We start from the raw sequence: 22,040 nt of genomic DNA on the forward strand, positions 1-22,040 counted from the left end.
AAGATGGTATTCCACCTTAATATCCATTTCAGAATACAATGCTACCAAAAATATCAGGACCAAAATAACAAGGGCCAACATTTTACCACATTAAAAACATATAAGTAAGTTGTTTTACTTTACTTTACTCCACCTGTATGTAACTTGACTGCATGTCATTGAAAAAATCAAATGTTAAAGTGATGTTACAGTTAAGTGCTGAAATGAGACAAAAACGAATATTTAAACACCGAAAACGACTGAACATCCCAAGTTATAGCTTACTGAGCTAATGCACTGCTTAAGACACACAAATTACATCACTCATGACATGGTAAATGGCATCATCGATGACATCACAAATGACATGGCAAATACCACAATAGTCATATACAGCATGGAGTTACTGAGTGTACATGTGTGGGTGAATAACACATAATACTGTAAGCCCTGTAGTCAAGTATGGTTTGCATGTTGAAAGTTGTATTGTGAACCATTTAAAAATTACTAAAGTTTGGGGTGTAAGTAGTACTTCATGTTAAACAAGGTAAGGCCTGAGTGCACCTGGTGTGGGGTGAAGAGCTATGTTTCAAAGCAGGTTGAGGCTTACAGCCAAAGTCTGTTGCAAAAAATCTAAGTTGTTGACAAGATTATCCACCAGTGGATATCTTGGCATGTGTCCATTTTAAATTCTAGTAATACAGTATTATATACAGATTCTATGTAGGAGATTCTATTTATAAAGTGTGGATTTGTATTTCCAGAACTTTGCTGGATGTGCACATTGGGGGGCATTGGCACTAGGGCCTGTGTTCAACTCCTCTTGGGCTCAAACCCTCCATGGGCACCCAACCCGTATTTTCTTCTCCTTTTTTTTGTAAAAAAAAATCAGGTACTGCATTACTTTACCCAGAAAGTATGCTTTTGGTGATTTGATGTAAACCTGTTCAGTAGCTTTTGAGAAATTATGGTTCAAGATGTATATAGGAGGGATCCCCCCCTGCAGCCAAAAATAAAATAACTTCTTTTTGTCCTTTTCACTGGCCTGTGTGACTCCTGCGGGACTCAGAGAAGCCCCCGTGTGCTCCTGTGGGACAAAAAAAAAATTACAAATAAAGGGGGGGGGGGCTTGTTGCTGGATAGCTGAAGGATGTGTGCAATGAGAAGTTAGTCACAAGCAAACCATAATATGATGTTACTGTATTTAAAAAAAAACATAGAAATTCGCTGATAAAACAAAGGTTAAAGTAGAGTTATACATGAGGAATCTAGCACCATCACTATACATTTTGAACTATAATTTCTCAAAAGCTACTGAACAGGTTTACACCAAATCACCAATTCACTTGGGTAAAGATCTAACTTTATGCTAAATTTGGTGTAATTATGTTCTGCTGTTTTGGCTGTATCATTGTCTTATTTTTTCTAAAATGCATGCAGGAAAAAAGTGTTTTGGGACCATCTTTGTTTTCAGCCCCCACTTGATGAATCACCCCAAAACTTTCCAGGAAGGAGCTGAGGTGAATGAAGTTTTTTTTGGAAAGTTTAATAAAGATTTGTCAAAGATTACCAAAGTTATTAGCAAAACAAAAAACAGTCTTCCTATGGTAATTCTGCGTCATGTCACACACACACACACACACACCCTTTAGGTTTCATAGATGAGTTAAGAACAGAAAATCTGTACTAAATGGTTAAATAAATAAATAAATAAATAAATAAATATATATATTATAGTTAGTACCTAATTGCTATACTGTATAGAAAGTGTTTTTTTACTTGCCTGTATCTTTGGCGCCGCTTGACAAATCTTCACAAAACTTAACAAAAACATTTGCCAGTCCTGTCAGCTGCTGTCTGGAAGGTTTTGGGGTGATCCACCCGGGGGGCGGGGAAGGGGGGCTGAGAAAAAAGGGGGGTCCTTTACCATCTCATTTCCCCTGGGGGTTTTGAACAGGGATAGCGCAAAAACTACTGAAGGGAATTACACCAAATTTGGCAGGAAGGTAGGTCCTGGAAGAGTGATTTTTTTTTGTTTTAGTGTAATTTCGTTCAGTAGTTTTTGGGAAATAAAGGGGAAAACAAAGTTGTATATCTATGGACACGAAGGATTTGTGGCCCCTCCCGATCTTGTGCAGGGATCTGATTGGCTGATAATACTTCAGCAACAGAAGTTGTTGAAGTGTTGTCAGCCATCTTGTGAGTTTGCTTCAGCTGAGTCCCAAAAAAAGTAAAAAAAAAAAAAAAGGGACCAGGGTACAAACACCCTGACCCCTTAGCTCTGGTGGTGGGGTCCCAAAGGGACCCCAGAGGGCTAAAAAGCTTTTTTTTAACTTTACGAACTGAGACTCGGTGGATCCTCGACTCTGCTTGGAAAATTTTAAAAAATAAAGCACAGTCTCCCGCACTTCGTTAGTGTAATGCCCCCGGATGGGCCAAGTCCCAGGGGCTTTTTAAGAAAAAAAAAGCAGGGGGGGCTCATGGCCCCCTCCCAATGCCCTGGGGTATGCCACCTCCCCAGGGCTTAATTTTTTGTTTGCGGGGGGCTCTGAGCCCCCCCTGTCCTGGGGACCAGCACCTCCCCAGGGCTTTCATGTAATATGCGGGGGCCGACTGGCCTCCTTCCACTGTCCTGGGGACCACCACCTCCCTGGGGCATTAAGCTAATACTATGCAGGAGGCTTGTGCCCCACCCCCTGTGCCCCGGGGATCACCACCCCCAGGGCAAAATGCATTGTATATGTGGGAGGGCCATGCAGCTCCCCACTGTCCCAGGTACTCCACCGCCCAGGGCAACACTGTACTTGAAGCAGGGGCAGACGTGTGGTCCCCCCACTACCCTGGGGACCACCACCCCTTGAGGCAACACTGTACTTGGAGCGGGGGGCCGTGTGTCCCCCCACTGCCCTGTGGACAACCAGCCCCTGGGGCAAATCTTTAAAAAAAAGAAAGGAGGTCCCTATCGGACCCCTACACCCCAGGGACCACCATCCCCCGGGGCAAACAGAAAACAATTGAAAGGGGGTCCATTTCGGACCCCATCAGCCCCGGGGACCACCACCCCCGGGTCTATCTTCATGTTGGAGGAGGGCCACGTGGCCCCCCTCGTGGAGCCACAGATGGCCCTGGGGACCACCACCACCCCAGGGCCGACTCCTGCAATGTCCTGGGGGGTGTCCACCCCAGTACATAGCTGTTTGCTGTGGGTTCGCTGCAGCCAAGCCACAGCAAACACTCTGCTGTTTGACAGCGGGACCTTTAAAGCAGGTCCCGCTATCAAACAGCAGAGCTTTCATCTCTGTCCCCTGCACGCGTTACTAAAGTTACCTCGAGTAACTATAACTCGTGCCCTAAGGTAACTATAGGTGAATATATATGCAGCCAACCGCTATCACCACCCAACCCCTGAGGCAAGGCCTTTCAGCCAACTCCCCGTAGCCACCCACATATAGTTAGAATGGTATATTTTAGGACGAATAGAAAAGAAAAATGTAATTCTCAAGTAAAAAGAGTGAGATCCCCTTTCAGTATATATCTCAAATGTTTGAAGTTGAAAAGCAATTAAATTAGGCACATGACCAGAGACACACTAAGGCTAAAACCTTCATCCTTCAGTGTGAGGGTCAGACACCTTAAGCACTACTCCATAGATTACTCCTTAGTGTACAGCCTCCAGACATAACTTTGGCATTCAAGCCAAAGATTTTGTTAGTGAAAAAGATTCACATGGGAAAAAGACTTCACTGTGCCGTCACCAGGAAAGTTTAACAGTCAAAATACTAGAAAATAAACAGACACACTACCATGAGATACAAGGATTTGAACCTTCAATCTACTGACAGTCCAAGAGCTTTACCATTAGGCCAGACGTGACCCAGGTCTGCTGTCCATCAAAACGTAAGTATAACATTTGCTTCAAACATCTTGTTAGTTTGGCGCTTTGAAGTCATTGTATGGAGGGACCAGTCAATAACAATCTCTCTCTCTCTCTTCCATCCCATTTTGGGGTGGAAGATAGAGAGAGAAAGTGAGAGATGCAGAGAGAGGGACTGATTTAGAGAAAGATTGACAGAGAGAAATTGGGAGAGAGGTGAGAGCTAGGGAGAGAGATTGAGAGTTTTTTTAGGCGTTGATGAATGATATACTTAGAAAGAGACATTTCCAGACAAATTAAAAAATATATATATTTTTGTCAACTAAAAAGAGTGAGATCTCCTTTAAGTATCTACCTTAAATATTTGAAGTTGAAAAGAAACTAGAGCAGTGAAATGACCACAGACACACATACACTTGATCCCTCAACCTTCAGTATATGGGTCTGAGACCTTAACCACAAGGCCAAAAGTGACTCCTTAGCCTGTGGGGGAAGATTTATGGAAAATGGCACTGCACCCAGTGCAGCGCCACTTTTATTACGCCCTTAGCGCCCCCCTACCGCCACCATGTGTGCGCTGTATTTAAAATACATTGCGCAGGGTAGGGGGACAATAGCGTCAAAAAATTGTCAAAGTTTGGCGTTAACTCTGAACAGTACATAGGGGCCCATTATAAAAATGGTGTCCCCCCTTTTAACAACTGGTCTAAGCAGGCATTAAAAATGCCACAAAAAATGGCGCAAATAATTTTTTTTGATTTCTTTGCACCTATTTTTCGGCCCCCACTAACTAGGTCACAAGAAGAGCTGCCACTTGGTGCCCAAGAACCCTATGCTAGCCTGCTGCTTGTCCTTCAGCCCTCAGTGTCCCCCAGTTGTTTTCCAGGGGCTGGATGGTGTGCCCCTTTCCCCCTGCAGTGTTCTAGGTTTGGGCGCTTGAAAAGTGCCATTGTGTTTTTTTTCTTTTGGGAGCTCTGTGGGCATCTGACCAGGAGCATGAGGAGTGCTCCAGTCTTTCAGCCCCAGCGTGGAGGAAGTGCTGGTTCCGCCTAACCAGCGCGCAGAGAGCGCTCTATTCCCTTTAAGCCCTCAGCGAGAGGGAAGCACTGGAATGTGCGTGTAGGAAAGTAGCCTCTTTCTAGCTTGGTTACCCACACTTTTGGCCTGTTTGTCAATGTGTTTGACTGTGTCTACTGGGATCCTGCTAATCAGGACCCCAGTAGTTATGCTCTTTCCCTTACATTATGGTTATAGGATACTGGTAAACCAGTATTCCACCCACAATTGGCACACATGTGCCCCCTTATAAGTCCCTAGTATATGGTACCTAGGTACCCAGGTCATTGGGGTTCCAGGGGATCCCTATGGGCTGCAGCATTTCTTTTGCCACCCATAGGGAGCCCATGAAAAGGCTTCTACAGGACTGCCATTGCAGCCTGTGTGAAATGGTGCATACACCCTTTCACTGACATTTACACTGCACCAGGTCACTTATAAGTCACCCATATTGCAGGCCTTCCAGCCCTGAAGGCTGGGTGCAGAGTACCTGTGTGTGAGGGCACCCCTGCACTAGGAGAGGTGCCCCCACAACCTCCAGGACCATTTTCCTAAACTTCGTGAGTGCGGGATGCTATTTAACACGTGCATTAGACATAGGTCACCACCTATGTCCAGCTTCACAATGGTAACTCCGAATATGGCCATGTTTGGTATCGAACATGTTGGAATCATACCTGAAGGCTTTTGCAAGCATTGGTTGTATGATTCCATGCACTCTGGGGGCTCCTTAGCGGACCCCCAGTACTGCCATTACAGCCTTCTGAGGTTTTCCAGGCAGCCCCAGCTGCTGCCACCTCACACACAGGTTTCTGCCCTCCTGTTGCTAGAGCAGCTCAAGCCCAAGAAGGCAGAACAAAGGATTTCCTTTGGGAGAGGGATGTTACACCCTCTCCCCTAGGATATAGGTGTTACAGGCATGGGAGGGGTAGCCTCTCAGAGCCTCTGGAAATGCTTTGAAGGGCACAGATGGTGCCCTCCTTGTATAATCCAGTCTACACCAGTTCAGGGACCCCCAGTCCCTGCTCTGGCGCAAAATTGGACAAAGGAAAAGGGAGTGACCACTCCCCTGTCCATCACCACCCCAGGTGCTCAGAGCTCCTCCAGAGGGTCCCTGGGTTTTGCCATCTTGGATTCCAAGGTGGCAGGGAACTCTGAGAGCATCTGATTGGCCAGTGCCAGCAGGTGACGTCAGAGCCCTCCCCTGATAGGTGCTTACCTGTGTAGCTGGCCAATCCCCCTTTCAAGGCTATTTAGGGTCTCTCTCTTGGGTGGTTCTTCAGATTCGGATTGCAAGAAATCCTCTGCATCCTTTACTTCACCTTCTTACCAAAGAAACTGCATCTGGACCCTCCAGGAACTCTACAACTGCAACAAAGAAGCAAAGATGACTTCTGCAACATTGTAACGTCAGCTCCTGCCAGCAACTGCAACTGTTTCCCGGTCGTGCATCCTCAGAGGACAGCCAGTCTTCAGCCTGCACCAGAAGAATGAAGGAATCTCCCTTGAAGTGAAGGAGTCACTTCCCTGCTTCAGCAGGCACCCCCTCTGCAGCGACGACTGGTGGCTTGGGTCCCATCTCCTGACAAAGTGCGTGGATCCAGCATCATGGGTGGTGGACTGAAATGGTCCCGACGGTCCTGACGTCCAACTGTCCAACTTTGGTGGAGGTAAGAGCTTGCCTCCGTATGCAAGACAGTACCCCTGTGCACCATGTGTTTTGCAGTTGCCAAGGCTTGTTGGCATCTATCCACGAACTTCTTCATGCACCGTGCAGCTCCGGCCCCCAGCACTCCTTCCTGCTACGCACAGCATCCTGCGTGTTTCTCCGGCGGCGTGGGATCCCTTTGCGTAGTGCTGCATGGGCCTCCTTTTGCACCTTCTTTGTCCCCTTGCTGTGGGACTCCTGTGCATGCAGCCTGGTTTTCTGAGGGCTCTCTGAGTTGCTGAGAGCCCCCTTTGACTCCCCCTCCTGGGTAGAGTCCACCAGGTCCCTCCTGGTCCCGAGCTGCGCCATTTTCCCCTAACCGGAAGCTTTGCGTGTGCCAAGGCTTGTTGGCAGAATCCAGCAACGCAAACCAGGCTGCAATCATCCATCCAGCGTGGGACATCATCTGCATCAACCAGGAACCCGTATCCATCTTCTTGGGTGCAGTACTGACTGTTCTTCTTTTTTTGTACCTTCATCTGGGTTAGCAGGGGCTCCGGTTATCCCTGGACTCATCAGTGCTTCTTGGACTTGGTCCCGTTCTTCCACAGGTCTTCAGGTCGAGGAATCCATTGTTGGTGTCTTGCAGTATCTTCTGGTTCTTGCATAATCTTCTTTCTTGTGTTCTTGTGTGTTCTAGAAAAGTGACTGTGATTTACTCCTGCTTCCCTGGGCTCTGGGGTGGGTTCTGTCACTTACCTTTGGTGTTTTCTAATACTCCCAGTGCCCCCCTATGCACTACACTTGCCTTGGTGGGAAACCGACTTTCCCATTCCACTTTCTTAGTATATGGTTTGTGTTCACCCTAGGCCCATTTCTAACTATTGTGATTTTCACTATTTGCACTGGTTTCCAACTGTTTTTACAGCTATTTCTGCATACTAGTGTATATAATTTGTGTATTACTTACCTCCTAAGGGAGTATAGTCTCTATGGTATTTTTGGCATTTGTGTCACCAAAATAAAGTACCTTTATTTTTGTAACACTGAGTATTTCCTTTCATGTGTGTGAGTACTGTGTGACTACAGTGGTATTGCATGAGCTTTGCATGTCTCCTAGTTAGGCCTTGACTGCTCATCCACACTACCCCTAGAGAGCCTGGCTTCTAGGCACTGTCTACATTTCACTAATAAGGGACAACAGGTCCTGGTATAAGTTGTAAGTACCTTAGGTACCCACTACAAACCAGGCCAGCCTCCTACAGGGTGCGCCCTTGGTAAGCGCGTAGAGAGTGATTTATTCCTTTTACTTACGGCACGGGAAGAGAGCTTTGTGTACATCTGCTCCAAGTGCTGGAAAAAGCACCCCATGTCCTCTTGGTAGCAGCCCCCCTTCCCCGACGTGGAAGGCTCGGGGAAGCCCGCTGACGTAGCACAGACGAGCATGCTCCATACCATGCCCTGGGGGCACAAGAAGAAACTTCCTTGGGAGAAATCACTGCTGCGGCCCGGGCGATCTTGAGGAGCTGCCGTGCTGCTGTGAGGAAGCGGCGGGCTCTGAGGAAGATTGCAGATGCCTGCCAACTGGGCAGGAGGGAGGAGCTTTCTGCCGGTCAGGTGGGGAGGTTGAACCACGCGCCCCCGAGTTAAAAGACTTCGTCGGCTGAGGCATAGTGTCCAGAGGAGAGGTGAAGCCAGCTGGAGCTGCCCCGCTCTTCCCTCATAACGCCAACAGGTTAGGTGCGTGGGATACCTTCCTCTCCCTGGTTGCGGCCCCATGAGGAGGGGAGGCCTTGACTTCGGGAAGATCCGCCCCCGAGGTGGGTTTGTTTTTGGCAGTATATTACGGCTGGCAGGAACAGGAAGAGGATCTCGACAGAGGTCCCGTGCCTGCCCAGCCGCCTTTACATACCACCTCTTGAGTAATAGGAGCACAGGAGCTCCTGTGTGAACAGAATGTGTCCCAGTTGCTGCATTTCTATGACAGAAGCGCAGTTGCGCTATGGTTTTCATATAGCAGTGTTTCTCTTGCAGTTCATGACCCTGTGATATATTGTTTCTCCCTTGTGTGGTGATGCACATAGTTCTAGGGGTATATATGATCCAAGTGGGAGGGTGGATAATGTTTTACATGACTACGGTCCTGGGATGATGTCCCTTTTTGAGGGCACTCACCAGGGTGTTATGACATATGCCATATAGAAGTGTTTTTCAGGATATGTGCATTTATGTTGGTGATAATGATGACCTGCCAATTGGGGAATGTTTCACTATATGTGCAATCATGATGATGTCATGGCATTCCTAATAATATGTTAATTCTGACATGTGCATTTTTGGTTGTAATGACAACCTGACTACTGCAAGTGTTGCAGAATGCCAGTAACCTATATGTTTACCTGACTACTGCTTATTTGCGCAGAGTTCTAGTAACCTGTGTGATGTTCTGACAACTGCTTGTGTAGCAGAGTATTACTGATACATTTTGTGCTTTTTCTAATGGTGTTTAGTGCAATACAGTTTTTTTTTATATATCTTGTTGTTGTGTTTCCTTTGTGGTGTATTTACTGTTTCACGTGTGTTGTGTGTGTTGTGCAGACGCTTTAAACATTGCCTCTGAGATAAGCCGGACTGCTCGTGTCAAGCTACCAAAAGAGTGAGCAGGGGTTATCTTGGGTGTGTAACTCCTTCGCCCTGACTACAGTGGTCGTCCCTTCCTGGATGAGGTGCCTACCCTAGCCAACCAGGAACCCCATTTCTAACAGCACCCAACCCCAGGCTGCTCATGGCCTCTGGCCATGCGCAGAGGGGGTATGCTGTGTAAGTGGGTGAGTTTTTTTGCCCATTGGGCTTCGGATCTGTACATCCATCGCAGATTTACACTGGGTTCATGCTCTGTGCCGCAGTGGATTAGCCCAAAAAAATTGGGCAATTGTTTTGTGAATGAGGGGTCCTTAGAGACCCTTCCATGTGTCCTATGGGGACAGGATACCTCTATTCTGACCCCTTATGTGTTTTTATTTATGTTTTCTCTCTGGGGGACCAGCTAAGAAACAAAAAGGTGGTCTGTTCAAAAACTGCAAAATCCCCATAGACATTGCATGGGGTAAAAGCAGTTTGGGACCCCCCTTTTTGTCACCCCCCCCCCCCCACTTGTCAAATCACCCCAAAGCTTTCAACACAGCAGCTAAACTAACTATTGTATTAGTATTGAAAATGTTGCCAAATTTCATCAAACGGCACCAAAGTTATTAGCAAAACAATAAAACGCTTTGCTGTGCGGAAATATGGTCCTAACCCTACTATCTACTGACCATCACCAGTTGGAGGGGGGGTTGTTTTACCATGATGTTTCTACTGTCAATATTTGACATGTAAATGTGTGCCAAATAAGAATAATACTTCTACTTTTCATTGGTTCCATGTGACTAAATCTATGTTTTTTATTGTTCCGCAGGCTTTCCAGGACTTATTGGGACTCCGGGATCTCAGGGCCGCCCTGGTATCCCTGGATATTCAGGTGAAAAGGGAACTGTTGGGGTCGGAGGTCCACCAGGGCAACCAGGTGAGCAAAACAAATATGTTCTCGTTACATCTGCAGGAAATAAGGTATTTCTTTCTTTGGTTGACCCATCTGATTACTGGTGCCCCAAGCTGTAGATATATATCCTATGCAAAAGGGTAAGACTAGAATGACAGAATTCTAGGGCATTCTGGAAGTATCATAAACTTAGGATAGGCCATGTGAGAATAGGTGTCCTCTCAACCCTTGTGGCTCACTTACTTTTGCCGCAAACAAACTCGCCCTAACACCTGATGACTGCAATGATCACCTCCGTTGCCAGCCCTATCTCCTACCTCCTACCTCATGCCTCCTAGATTGATTTTAAGTCACAGACCCTCAAGAGGTTATGTTTGATCAACTGTTAATACAGTAATCATCGAGGACGACTTTTGAAGCATTGCTCTGACTTTACTGTATTACACATTTTGCCTCCATTTACTGATTCCATCAACACAAGGTGTAGCTCCTTCCATGCTGGAACTTGCCCCTGCACCCAAACACCAAATTTTAATCAAAATGTCATGTGAATGTCTCATCTTCATAACCTTTTGCTGTCGAACGCCTGCTTGCAGCTTTCTCCTAAAAAAGACTGTAGTCTGCATAATGTCTATCAGTATGAGACAATGTTATACAGGCTTGTAATATGTTGCAAAAAACACCAAAAGCACAGAAGGACCATTGACCTGTTCAAGAAATAAAAATAACTCTGCAACTTTTTCACAGGCCGCCCAGGGGAAAGAGGTCTACCCGGGCTGCATGCACTAAAAGGCAGCAGAGGCTTCCCCGGATCACCAGGTTTGTTTCACACATCATTTGATCACGCAAAAATGTTGGATCAGAGCACAAGTGATCCCATCTCAATCTCAAACTCCTAACAGGTGCTGATGCCTTCGGACCTCAAGGCTCACATGGCAGTAAAGGGGAAAAAGGAGAAACAGGAGAGCGGAGCACCGTATCTGGGGACCCAGGGGCTCCAGGTCCAAAGGGAGCACAAGGCGATCCAGGTTAGCAATGGAAACAACACGTTTACTTCAGAGGGAGTGTTTACTGATCTTTGGTGGCATTCTCTTTTACCCTCTGCTGCCTTTTTTGAACAGAAAACTACATGCTTGGCATTTATCTGGTCTATGGCTTGATGTTAAAAAAAATATGTGTGTGTATATTGTATCCCTACCCAGAGTTTTTACCTAATCCTTTATAACACTTCATCCCGCAAAGCAAGTAGAATCGATTCTATTACTTGCACGCCCTGAGTGTAGAGCTGTGTGGATTGTTTCCGTACTTCAAAGCCCCTGCCTGCTTCCGGGTTGTATGAACGTGCGGGGATTTGAAGTTCTCTTTGTGATCACTTCACTGGGCCGGCCTGAGCCTCCTTTCTCCTGCTGTGTATCACACAAAGGAACGTCAGACCTCTATTCTGATTAGCTGTCTTAAATAGCCCACTCTCCGGCTGGCACTAGGGACCAGACATTTAGGGCCGGATTTAAGAGGCCCTAGTGCCTCTTTGCGCCACATTAGCGTCATTTTTTTACACTAATGTGGCCCAACGAGGCCAAAATTGCGGCGCCATATTTACAAAATGGTGCAATGCATGCATTGCGCCACTTTGTGACCTCTTGTGCCAGAATATGCCTGCGCCAGGCATAATGTATGCAAGGGGGGCATTCCCCCGTTAGGGGGAACTGCATAAATGGTGCAGTGGAATCTAAGAGATTCCACTGGCTCATTTTTTGTAGCTACTTTTAACGCCTGCACAGAGCAGGCATTACAGGGGGGCACACCATTGCTTTCATTGGGACCCTATGTACTGCGCAGGATTAGAGCCAAACGTTTGGCACTAATCCTACACGGTACATCAATAGCGTCAAAGATTTTGATGCTATTGCCCCTACCCTGTGCCATGGAGCGCCACATATTAAATACAGCGCACACATGGTGGGAGTAGGGAGGTGCTAAGAGACGCACGAAAAGTGACACTGTATTGGATGCAGCGCCACTTTTCTTAAATCAGGCCCTTAATAGGTAACTGTAGACAACTGCTGTCTCTATGCAGTTCCATCTGTACTTCCTTGTTCATTGCCACGTACATGCTTTGGTGCTTTGTATGATTCTACAGCTCTGAACCACAGCCTGCCCGCAATCCAAGTGAGCAAGCAGGACATGCTCCCTCGACCTAGCCACCACCTCGATCACCTCTCCCTATTTAACCTTTGCTCCCAGGATATCCAGGCAAAAGGCACATAAGGTATGGGTGTCTCCCTGCGAGATGTTTTCCGTTTGAGTCTCTTAGGGTCAGGAAGGAGCTTGAGGTGATCCCTTTCTACCCATCTCTCTTTTCTTTTCACTACTACTCTGCCCTTCACAGTGTACTGTAAGTGCCAACCCACTTCTTTGGTGTTGCTTATCCTCCTCCATGGAACCATGAGTCCTCCTAGGGCCACATATTCATCCAACCTTGCTGGACTAGAAACAGGCCCTGCTGTGTGTTTAGTAGGGAAAATGACCTTCCCTCACAGTTGAGGTAAGTAAAAAACAAATGCTTTTAAATGTATATTGTGTGCGTACTTGCGAGTTAGTGTGTGTTTACATTAGAGAGAGCGTGTGTGTAAGTGTGAATGGGTGTGTAAGTGTGTGTGTGTGTAAGCATGTCAGTGAAACTGAAGTTCAAAGTGCTTGTGATGTCACTTCTGCTACCCCTGGCATTTTAGTGAATCTGTGTTCATGGTGGATTCCGAAGATGAAGTGTTGTTAGACGGCTATGCAGCGCAGACAATTATATGCGCATCCCGGGAACTAATGGGGTGGAGAGAGCAGATATTTTCGAACACACAAACTCCTGCTTTATTACTATCCCCATAGTGACAGCATGATCCATAACCAAAACAAAACTAGGGACTCATCTGCCCCTGCTAGCTGCATAAAGGGCCTGATAAACTCTCTTGCTCCTATAGCCTCCGATTTTATCTCATCGTTGCTTCACCACGCCTAGATTTCAGGCTGCCTATAAAGATAGTATTCACCCATTAACTGCAAATGTACTTTAGTGGCCTGTCCGACAAGTTCATGTTCTTACTTATTGATGCATGCTAAAATCCCAGGAAGGGAGAAAAAAGTCAAAATCAGCTGCACAGCGAGGATATGACCCTCAACTTTACCATCAGTCAGGATGACAGACAACTTTGATTGACACATGCAAGAAGCTACCAAGTGTGTTAGATGATGATCAGCAAGCAGTCCTAAAATCTCTAGAACCTTTGAGGTGCATACAAACCTTTTATTCACGCCATTATAGTAACACTTGCAAGAACCCATGGGTAGCGTTGAACACCAGTGGATTGGATTGGACTGAATTGCTTCATTCCTATAGGGATGCATGAACGAAGGAAAGATGGACACATTCACCTTAAAGGGCTAATAGATCCCTTGTGCGGTTTCTTAAGTTTTGTCTTTCTCCGTGTGGCTATTTAATGTGTGCATGAAGTCCATTGGTCTTCGAAATTAATCAATAGCTGACATCCTATCAAAATGATGTTCTGCATCTCAGATCATTCTTTGTCTAGATGGCGGTCCCAGAAACTATCCAGTCTTGCTAACCTTTCTCAACCATCTTCAGAACTGGATGATGGAAAGCAGGATATGCAATACTGGTTCAAACCATTAAAGTGTTACTCTTTACCAAAATAAACCTAAGCCAACTGTTTAACTTTTCATATCCTGCACCCAAAGTGAGTAGTCCTGGCGGTATTTCGACCGACTCCACACTTTTTTTCACAAAAGTGAACTTTCTGTGACTGAGAGCATGAACTTTTAACTCCATAGACGCAGCATTTTTTACAAGAATTGAAAAATAAATGAGAGCCCTGATGAAGTGACATGTTTGGCACGAGACACGTCTGCTGAAAGTGAAGAATTAAATATGGAAAAGATGAAATAAAGAATACACTTTAAATTTGAAATTGAAGATGATGCCTCTGAACTTTTAATGATATTGCCTATTCAGAATTGCACTCTTAGGACCAGAGTACATATCCAGTGGCGCGTTAATTAGGCATCTAAATCTTTATTCTTCAAGTTCCTAAAATATCTGTAAATTATCGGGGTGTACAAATATATTTATTTATTCGGATTTCTTCTTCTGTAGCACAGCCGCACCAAGCAGTATTACTGTAACAGAAACATTCTAAAGAGGATTTCTTTGGATGAAACCATAGCATTTCATGATACAGTACAACATATTTGACAGAGAACTTGCCAGGCTTTTTGCCATATACCATTGATAGGGAATAACAATCCCAATCCTCCTCTATTGTGAAAAGATTTCTGTGTTTACTTGTGTTTGTACATTCTACCTTTCATTCTGGGTCCATTTGGTGATTTGGTAATTGCCAAGTTAAGAAAGTCTCTAGGATGTCTGCATATTCAGCCATTTGTGGGTCTTTTGACATCTTCGTTACTACTTCTTGGTCCCAGAAATCAGATCCAACAAAAAAGAGGACTAGGTGATGCAAAATGTCTGCCCTCACCGCTTCTTGATGCTACGTTGGATACAGGAGTGCATGGGAGGAGCCCCATCCCATTTTGTAAATATCTTTCCTGACAAAAGGCTTCTGCCTCTTCCACAGATCAATGCAGAGTGCAGGCTTAGCGTGCAATATGCAAAGATCCTTGCAGCTAATGGGTACATTGCTCGTACCTTATTCTTTTTTTTAGGCATCCTGTCGTTCTATCATTCTGTGGAGCATATGTGTTTTTCTTTCTGAGTCTTGGGCCAGTGAATGTTTTTGCAGCTGCTAAAATCACTTGGAGTGAGATGTTTCAGGGGATTAGATAAGCGTGTTCACATTTGCTTGGAGTACGTGGAGGGGTCACACTCAAAGGTGATAGACCTCCTCCTTCAATCACCTATTTGAGTGACAAGTCTTAGATCAAATCATTAAATATTTCTGGCCCATTCAGAATATAAATGAAGAACACCGGGCACGTATTACACAGCAGTGTTAAAGGTGGTCTGTCTTTCTACCACCTAGTAAAACAAAAGCAAGAAGCTTGTCAATCTGGGTTGGAGGGAGTTTATAATTGCACGATATGAACGTTTAAGAAAAAAAATCTAAAAACCCGGGCATGTATATCTAATCTACAAGTGTATGTTCCTTTTCATCTGTATGCAGACTGACAGATTCTGCTGATGGAGGTATCCTCTGGTGCAGCTCACATCAGGGTATAACCCCACAATATTACCTGTGTTCTATCACATGACAAAAATATTGCATCCATGGGACAGATATGTGAGCAGGCTTGGGTAGGTGACCTACCCCTCGCCCTACACCCCCATCCATTATAAACCGGATTTGCGCTGGCACTGGATAGTCACTTCTACCACAACTGGAGAGGGAGGATGCATGATGATCACAGATATGTATGAGGCCCAGACCCCAAAATCCTTTCAGCAGAGCAGAGAAACCTATGGAATCCTTGAGACCGAGCAATTATGTTATACCAAGATGAGATACTGGGTGACATATCCATCCATCAGGGATGGGGGCACTAGAGTAAAACCTCCGGGGAACTACAGCTTCCTAAATTAGTTGGCACACAGGGTACAAGTTCAGCATTGTACAAACTTCTCCTAGCTCACAAAACCCCATCCGCGTGGCAGCATAACAGAGACTGGGCGAGGGCCCTGAGATTCTAGGTGTTGCCGAACCAGTGGAGTAGGCTGCACAAAGATATTCATTCCTCATCTGTCTCGACCTTGGGGAGGGAAATACATTACAAGATATGTTCTTGGTAGCACTAGACGCTACAGAAATTACACCGCATGTACTGCAGCACTTCTCCCAGGTGTTCACATTTGGTAGGGATGTCCAGTTATTAAGCTTTTTTTGGGAGGGGATGTCTAGGTTGCTCCAGTAGATCTTTACATTCCCGATCCCAGCAACACTGAAGGTGCTGCTCCTGAGCCTCAAACCATTTAACCTACTGCAGATGACCAGAGATGAATGGCATGTGTGCCTCCAATGATTTAGGCCAGCACGACTCACTGTAGCCCCTGACTGGAAGAAATCAGACTGCCCACCACAGATGTGGTGGCACCAGAGACTATGGAGCATCCTAGCCATGGAACCCTTGACTTGTAACATCCAGGGCTCTTACCTGGCCTTCGAAACCAAGTGGCGACCTCTGGTGCAATAGCTTAGCGGAGGAGACCCAAGCCTAGCTCTCCCCACATGCTGGAGAGCACTGGATCTTTTTCATTGATATACAACAAGCGGACCCCAATTGCCTTTTAGCGCGCATTTTTGAGTCTCCAGACTGAGCAGACAGGGCATCTATAAACCAAAACTACAAGCAAACAAGCGCTGGTGGCTTCACTGAGTACACTTACAGCTCTGCAGCTGGGGAAAGTAGAGACAGGGTGGTTGTGAAGAAGGGGAGGGGAAACAACTATGCAAATATAGTAGATCTGGGCGCCCTCTGTTTGAAAATACATGTCAAACTTTCTGTACCTTTCTATAGCTCTATAGCTAGTCTGCTTTTGGACCCTCTTTATGATTTTTTATTTCTATAGGATTACATATGACGTGTTTTTGTAAATGCAACAAAAAATCAATAAAACTTAGAAAGAAAAAAATATATTTTGCACCTACTACATCTACCTAACCACTACATTGCAAGGTAAGTATAGATAAGTAAATGTGGAAGTAAGACTAGCAATTTCCTACTCAGCAAGATGAGATAATGTAGCAGATGTGATATTATTGTAAAGCAATATAATCCACCTCGTGTTTGTGATATACAACCCACAGTGGACTCTATGTTTATGTTTGTTTCAGCAGTTTTGTAGTTTTCAACCACAACTCATTTATTTTGTGACTCTCCCATGACATAAATGGGAGGTTCCTTCAATCACACTATATCCAGGACATTCTGGCCCATATTTATACTTTTTTAGTGCCGAATTTGCATCATTTTTTGATGCAAAAGTGGCGCAAACTTGCAAAAATACAATTGTATTTTGTAAGATTGCGCCATTTTTGCGTCAAAAAGCGGCACAAATGCGGCGCAAAAAAAAGTATAAATATGGGCCTCTGTACCTTGAGCATGTATTGTTTTTGTTTACATAAAGGTGCAACATTACTTCTGTGATGAGATTTGCATCTTTTCATTATGCTTTGTTATCTTTGCAGGTGAACAAGGCATACCAGGACCGACAGGGCGTAATGGCACTCGTGGAATACCAGGCATTTCGAATATCACTGGAGCACCAGGCGAAGTAGGATCTGGAGGTCTACCAGGAGTACCAGGTAAATGCCCCTCCATTACCCAAGTAAGCTTAGTCAGCATTCCACACAACGAAATAAAAAAAAGGTCATGTGCACTTTATAAAATAAGGAAATACTTTTGTAGCCAAACATTACTGTTTGTAATCCAATCAATCAATCATTGGGCTTAAAGAGCGCACAGCTACTCGGTGAGTGTCCTGGCGCTGATAGGCCTGTAGACAAATCAATACAGCAGGTCATGGAAGTGCATTTTCAAACAGCCAGGTCTTCGGGTGGCGTTTAATGAAGAGTTCACCCTCAACTGAACAAAGCTACAGAGGGAGGGAGTTCCAGGTAGTTGATGCGAGGAATGAAAAGGATGAGCTGCCCCACTTTATCCTAGGGGCCACTGCCAGCAGCGAATGTGAGGAGCACAGAGGGCAGGTCAAATGATAGTGTTTAACCCTTTCCTTAAGGTACCGAGGCCCAGAGTGGTACAAGGCCCTGTGAGGCAGGACCAGACCCTTAAACCTTCCTCTATCTTTGATGGGAAGCTAATGTAGCATATGGGATGCTGCCGCACATGACTTCTTTTAGGCGCTTTTGGAAGAAGCCTAGCCACTGCGTTCTGAACTACTTGCAATCTATTCAATTGGTATGCAGGTAGGCCCCAGTCTAGGGCGTTTGCGTAATCAAGTTGTGACGTAACAAGGGCATGGACTATTATTTTCTGATAATGCCTAGGTAGAAGGTAGAGAAATTTCTTGAAATATTTCAGAAGGTTGTAGCACATGCCTACAACACCACTGACCTGTGTGTTAAAAGAGATTATATTATTGAATTGTACCCCAAGATTTATAGCAGCCACAGTTGGGGCAAGTTGTGGAGGAATATGACTGGGCCAGCAGTACCCGTCCCATATCAGGGGAGGAGAACCGAACAGTAGTATCTCCGTTTTACTAGTGTTGAACTGCAAACTGCTACTGCACACCCATTGGAACACAGCAGACAGACAAGGCTTGAAGCTGATTAGAGAACTGGGGGCATTTTTGTCCACACTGAGGACAATCTGAGGGGTATATTTACAAGCCCCTAGTGCCACAGGAGCATCACTTTTGTGGACGCTCCTCGTTTTGGCTTTTCATGGCCTTGTAAATGTGGCCCCCTTTCACACAATTCTCTGTGTGAAAGGGACATTCCATGGGTATTGCTGTGGGTGTTCCCACACAACACCCATGGAATCTTACGCATTCCCAGATTTACAAGGCTGGGAATGCTTCAGATTCCTTTGCCACCCCAGGTGGGGCGTAAAAGTGGCGCATAACAATAATAACTTTATTTTTCCTCATTTCTTGCTCTTTCTATGAGTACTGTGTTCTGTTGAAGGAGGAAGGTGCCATTAATGATTGTTTATGTGCAAATAGGTGTCCCTTCCTGCTCAAAAACAATCATCCCTGCAATGCAGGCACCCTTGCACCATGGTGCAGGGGTGCCTGCATTGGCGCTAGGCTGGCAATTGTGTCCCAGCGCAGAGGCAAGTACATGGATGTGTTGGCGTGCAGCACCACCCTACGTCATTTTTTTGTAAATATGGGCCTTAGTGTCATACGTGTATGCACGTATGCACGCCAAAGGTATAGATTAGCATTGCAAGCGGTGTCATATACACATTAAGCAAAGTTGGTCTCAGAGCTGACCCTTGTGGAACACAGAACACTATGGGCTTAGGTTATGACGAAAAAGGTGCCATCCATACCACCTGACTTCGGGTCCGAAAGAAGGGAGCAAAACCAATCCAAAGCAGATCTACAGACACCAATGTTTCCTAATAGATGCAGTAGGGTGGGGTGTGGCACAGTATCAAAAGCAGTTGATAGATCTAGGAGAAGTAGTTCCACTTGCTTTCTCTAATCCACAGCCATTTTAGTGGTTTCTGAAACCTCGACCAGAGTGGCTTCTGTGCTGAAGCCTGGTCTAAAACCAGATTGGGAGGGCTGAAACAGCTCATGTTGTTCAAGGTATATGGAGAGATGTTTTTAACCCACTTCTCCAGAATCTTAAAGCAAGCTGTCAACAGCAGATAGGACAGAAATTAGCCAATACTGACCTATCTGCTGATGGTTTCTTCAACATGGGAATACGTTTTGCCCGTTTCCAACAGCTGGGTAATGTGGCCGAGCTAAGGGAACCCTTTAGGAGAAGGTTGAGGGTGGGGTTGATTGTTTTACAATTAGCAGCCAGAATATATGGTGAACCCGGATTTACAAGATCTTAGTGCTTCTTCCGAATGTGATAGTGAGAAGAGCCTGAAGTCAGATAGGGAGCGGGCTAGGGCTTGAAAGGTGGTCTGTGACTGCTCTACCTTCACCGGCTTGTCTATGGGGCTACTTGTTTCCACAATTGCCTCCACAATGCCACTGATGTTGTTGTAGGAGAAGTCTGATAGCTGCAAACAGAGCTTTGAAGAAGGTTCAATGGGTATTTGAAGTGCATCTGGATGAGTGAATTTTTTCACTAGTTTAAAGACATCTCTGGGCCTACAGTCCAAGTCTTTCGTCTCCCTGGAAAAGAGATCAACTTGAACCCTTTTAATAGTCACTCCACCACGACAGTGCACATTTGTAACATTCATTATCTGCCAGTTAGTAGGCTTTCCTCCAACTTCTTTCAAGTCTCTTGCAGAGCTTACGCTGCTTCCTAAGTTCATCAGTGAACCAAGGGGCTAATAAACATCTGCTCCTAGCTGTGCCAGAACTCTCTTTCAGTGGCACCACTGTGTTAGTCATATGTAGTAGCCAATCAGTGAAAATCTGAGAGTCAGCCTCAATATCACCACATACTTTAGGGATACTGGAGTAGAGAGTGGCTGCATTCCATTTGGTAGATATTATAGACCAGCTTCTGTAGGGGAGGGCAGGGCTAGTTATTCTACCTAATGACCCCCATTCTACGTACCATGCAAAAAGGGTCGTGGATGGTCGGTCCAATCATTCAAAACAATTTCAAGGACTTCTGTCTGATCAATAGTAAAAATAAGGTCCAGAACGTGTCCAACTGTGTTGGTGGAACAGTTTACCAACCAATTCATATCCCAAGAGGACATTGTTTCACAGAGTTACCAGCTGTGTGGATCCAGAGTATCATCCAGATTCAACTTCAAATCTCCCATTAGAGTGAAGTTGGAATGTTCCAGAAGGTACATAGATAGGCATTCATCTATGGATGAAAAGAATTCTCCGGCATAACTGGGTGGACTGTAGATTAAAATCCAGGCGAACATTTTATTCGTGAAAAACAAAAGCAAGAGATTCCGCCCTCTGAAGCTCAGTCACCTTAAATGAGGAGCATCTGAAGGATTATTTGAAAACAATTGCAACCCCTCCTCCTCTCTTATCATTCCTGTCGTGGTGGAGCATACCACAGCCTTGTGGAATCGATACTGCGATGACGGTGCAGAGCTCTTGGATAACCAAGTTTCCATTAGGAACATCACATCAAGAAGATCATCCATTAGGAGTTCATTGATGTGGAGGGTATTTTTATGCAGGGATTGCACATTAATCAAAGCACCCCATATTTCTGATTTCTTCCCTGGCCAAAGTGTCAGACCCTTATGACCATTGGTGGCAAGTTTAGACCTGCTCCAACTAGGTAAGGACCTAGAACCGCTGACACATCCAAGGGAAAGGCCAGTTTCAGGGCTAAAACCCAGGCCGTCACAGTGAGTGCCACACAGTAGGAACATAAAATATTACATATTAATGTATCTAGGGAATTGTAAATCATTGTCAGGATTACATAGGGCATCACACAGATGTGCAGCACACAAAGGAAGACAAGGAGGAGCATGTTTATGAGAGGTCTGCGCCAATGTTGCATCACTTTTAGTGACACAGAGGTGGCACAAACCTTTCAACCATATTTATGAGGCCACACAAAGCCACCATGGGTGTTGCGGTGGGTGTTCCCAGCAACACCCCTGGATGTTGATGCATCCCCAGATTTACAAGGCCATGTAAACCTGGGGATGCACCACAACTTTACGCCTCCCCAGGGGAGGCACAACAAGGAAAAATATATTTTTTTCCTCTTTCTATGTGTGCTGCATTTTGCAGTGCATATAGAAAGAGGAAAAAACCTCCTAAGATTGTTCTTGTACAGGAAGGTGTCCTTTCCTGCACAAAAACAATCGTGCCTACAACGAAGATGCCCTTGCACCATGATGCAAGAGTGCCTGCACTTGTGCTAGGCTGCTAAAACAGCGCCAGCGCAGGGTGAAAGGACATAAATGTGCTTTATACCATAGATACAGAGCATTCCTGCCCTTTCACCTTGACACAAGGCAGTGCAGCAAGGTGACATGCTGCACTACCCTGCACCAAATCCCCATAAAACCGGCCTGGAGTGTGCAAAGCAAGACTGCATGGTCCAAGGGCCCTTTTATGATTCCAGCAAAGAGGTATTGCTGGGTGGAAACTGCTCAGCCCAATTACTGGTGTTGTTTTGGTTGTGGGAATACACCCAGTAAAAACAAATGAGTTTGCGCTCAAACCAGGAGGAATGCGTGTGCAGAAAAGGGAATCAGGAGCAACATGTCGGATTGGACCTGGTCAGTCGCGGCTCACAGCTCCTAAAAGGGGGGTGGGGGTGCGGCGC

General features: G+C 45.5%; 1 protein-coding gene and 1 long non-coding RNA gene across 2 annotated transcripts in view; one reads left to right on the forward strand and one right to left on the reverse strand.

The window, feature by feature from the left end:
• The window catches only part of COL4A2 (collagen type IV alpha 2 chain), a 628,472-nt gene that overhangs the window by 531,294 nt on the left and 75,138 nt on the right, over positions 1-22,040 (forward strand). Inside the window, exons 38-41 of the mRNA XM_069205111.1 lie at positions 10,015-10,122; positions 10,846-10,917; positions 11,001-11,126; positions 17,310-17,426. Coding sequence (XP_069061212.1) covers positions 10,015-10,122; positions 10,846-10,917; positions 11,001-11,126; positions 17,310-17,426 — 423 coding nt within the window. The remainder of the gene's footprint in view (positions 1-10,014; positions 10,123-10,845; positions 10,918-11,000; positions 11,127-17,309; positions 17,427-22,040) is intronic.
• The window catches only part of LOC138250338 (uncharacterized), a 582,532-nt gene that overhangs the window by 470,501 nt on the left and 89,991 nt on the right, over positions 1-22,040 (reverse strand). The gene's annotated exons all lie outside the window — the stretch shown is intronic.

Source organism: Pleurodeles waltl, chromosome 8 (assembly GCF_031143425.1).
Source record: "Pleurodeles waltl isolate 20211129_DDA chromosome 8, aPleWal1.hap1.20221129, whole genome shotgun sequence".
NCBI classification, from domain to species: Eukaryota; Metazoa; Chordata; class Amphibia; order Caudata; family Salamandridae; genus Pleurodeles; species Pleurodeles waltl.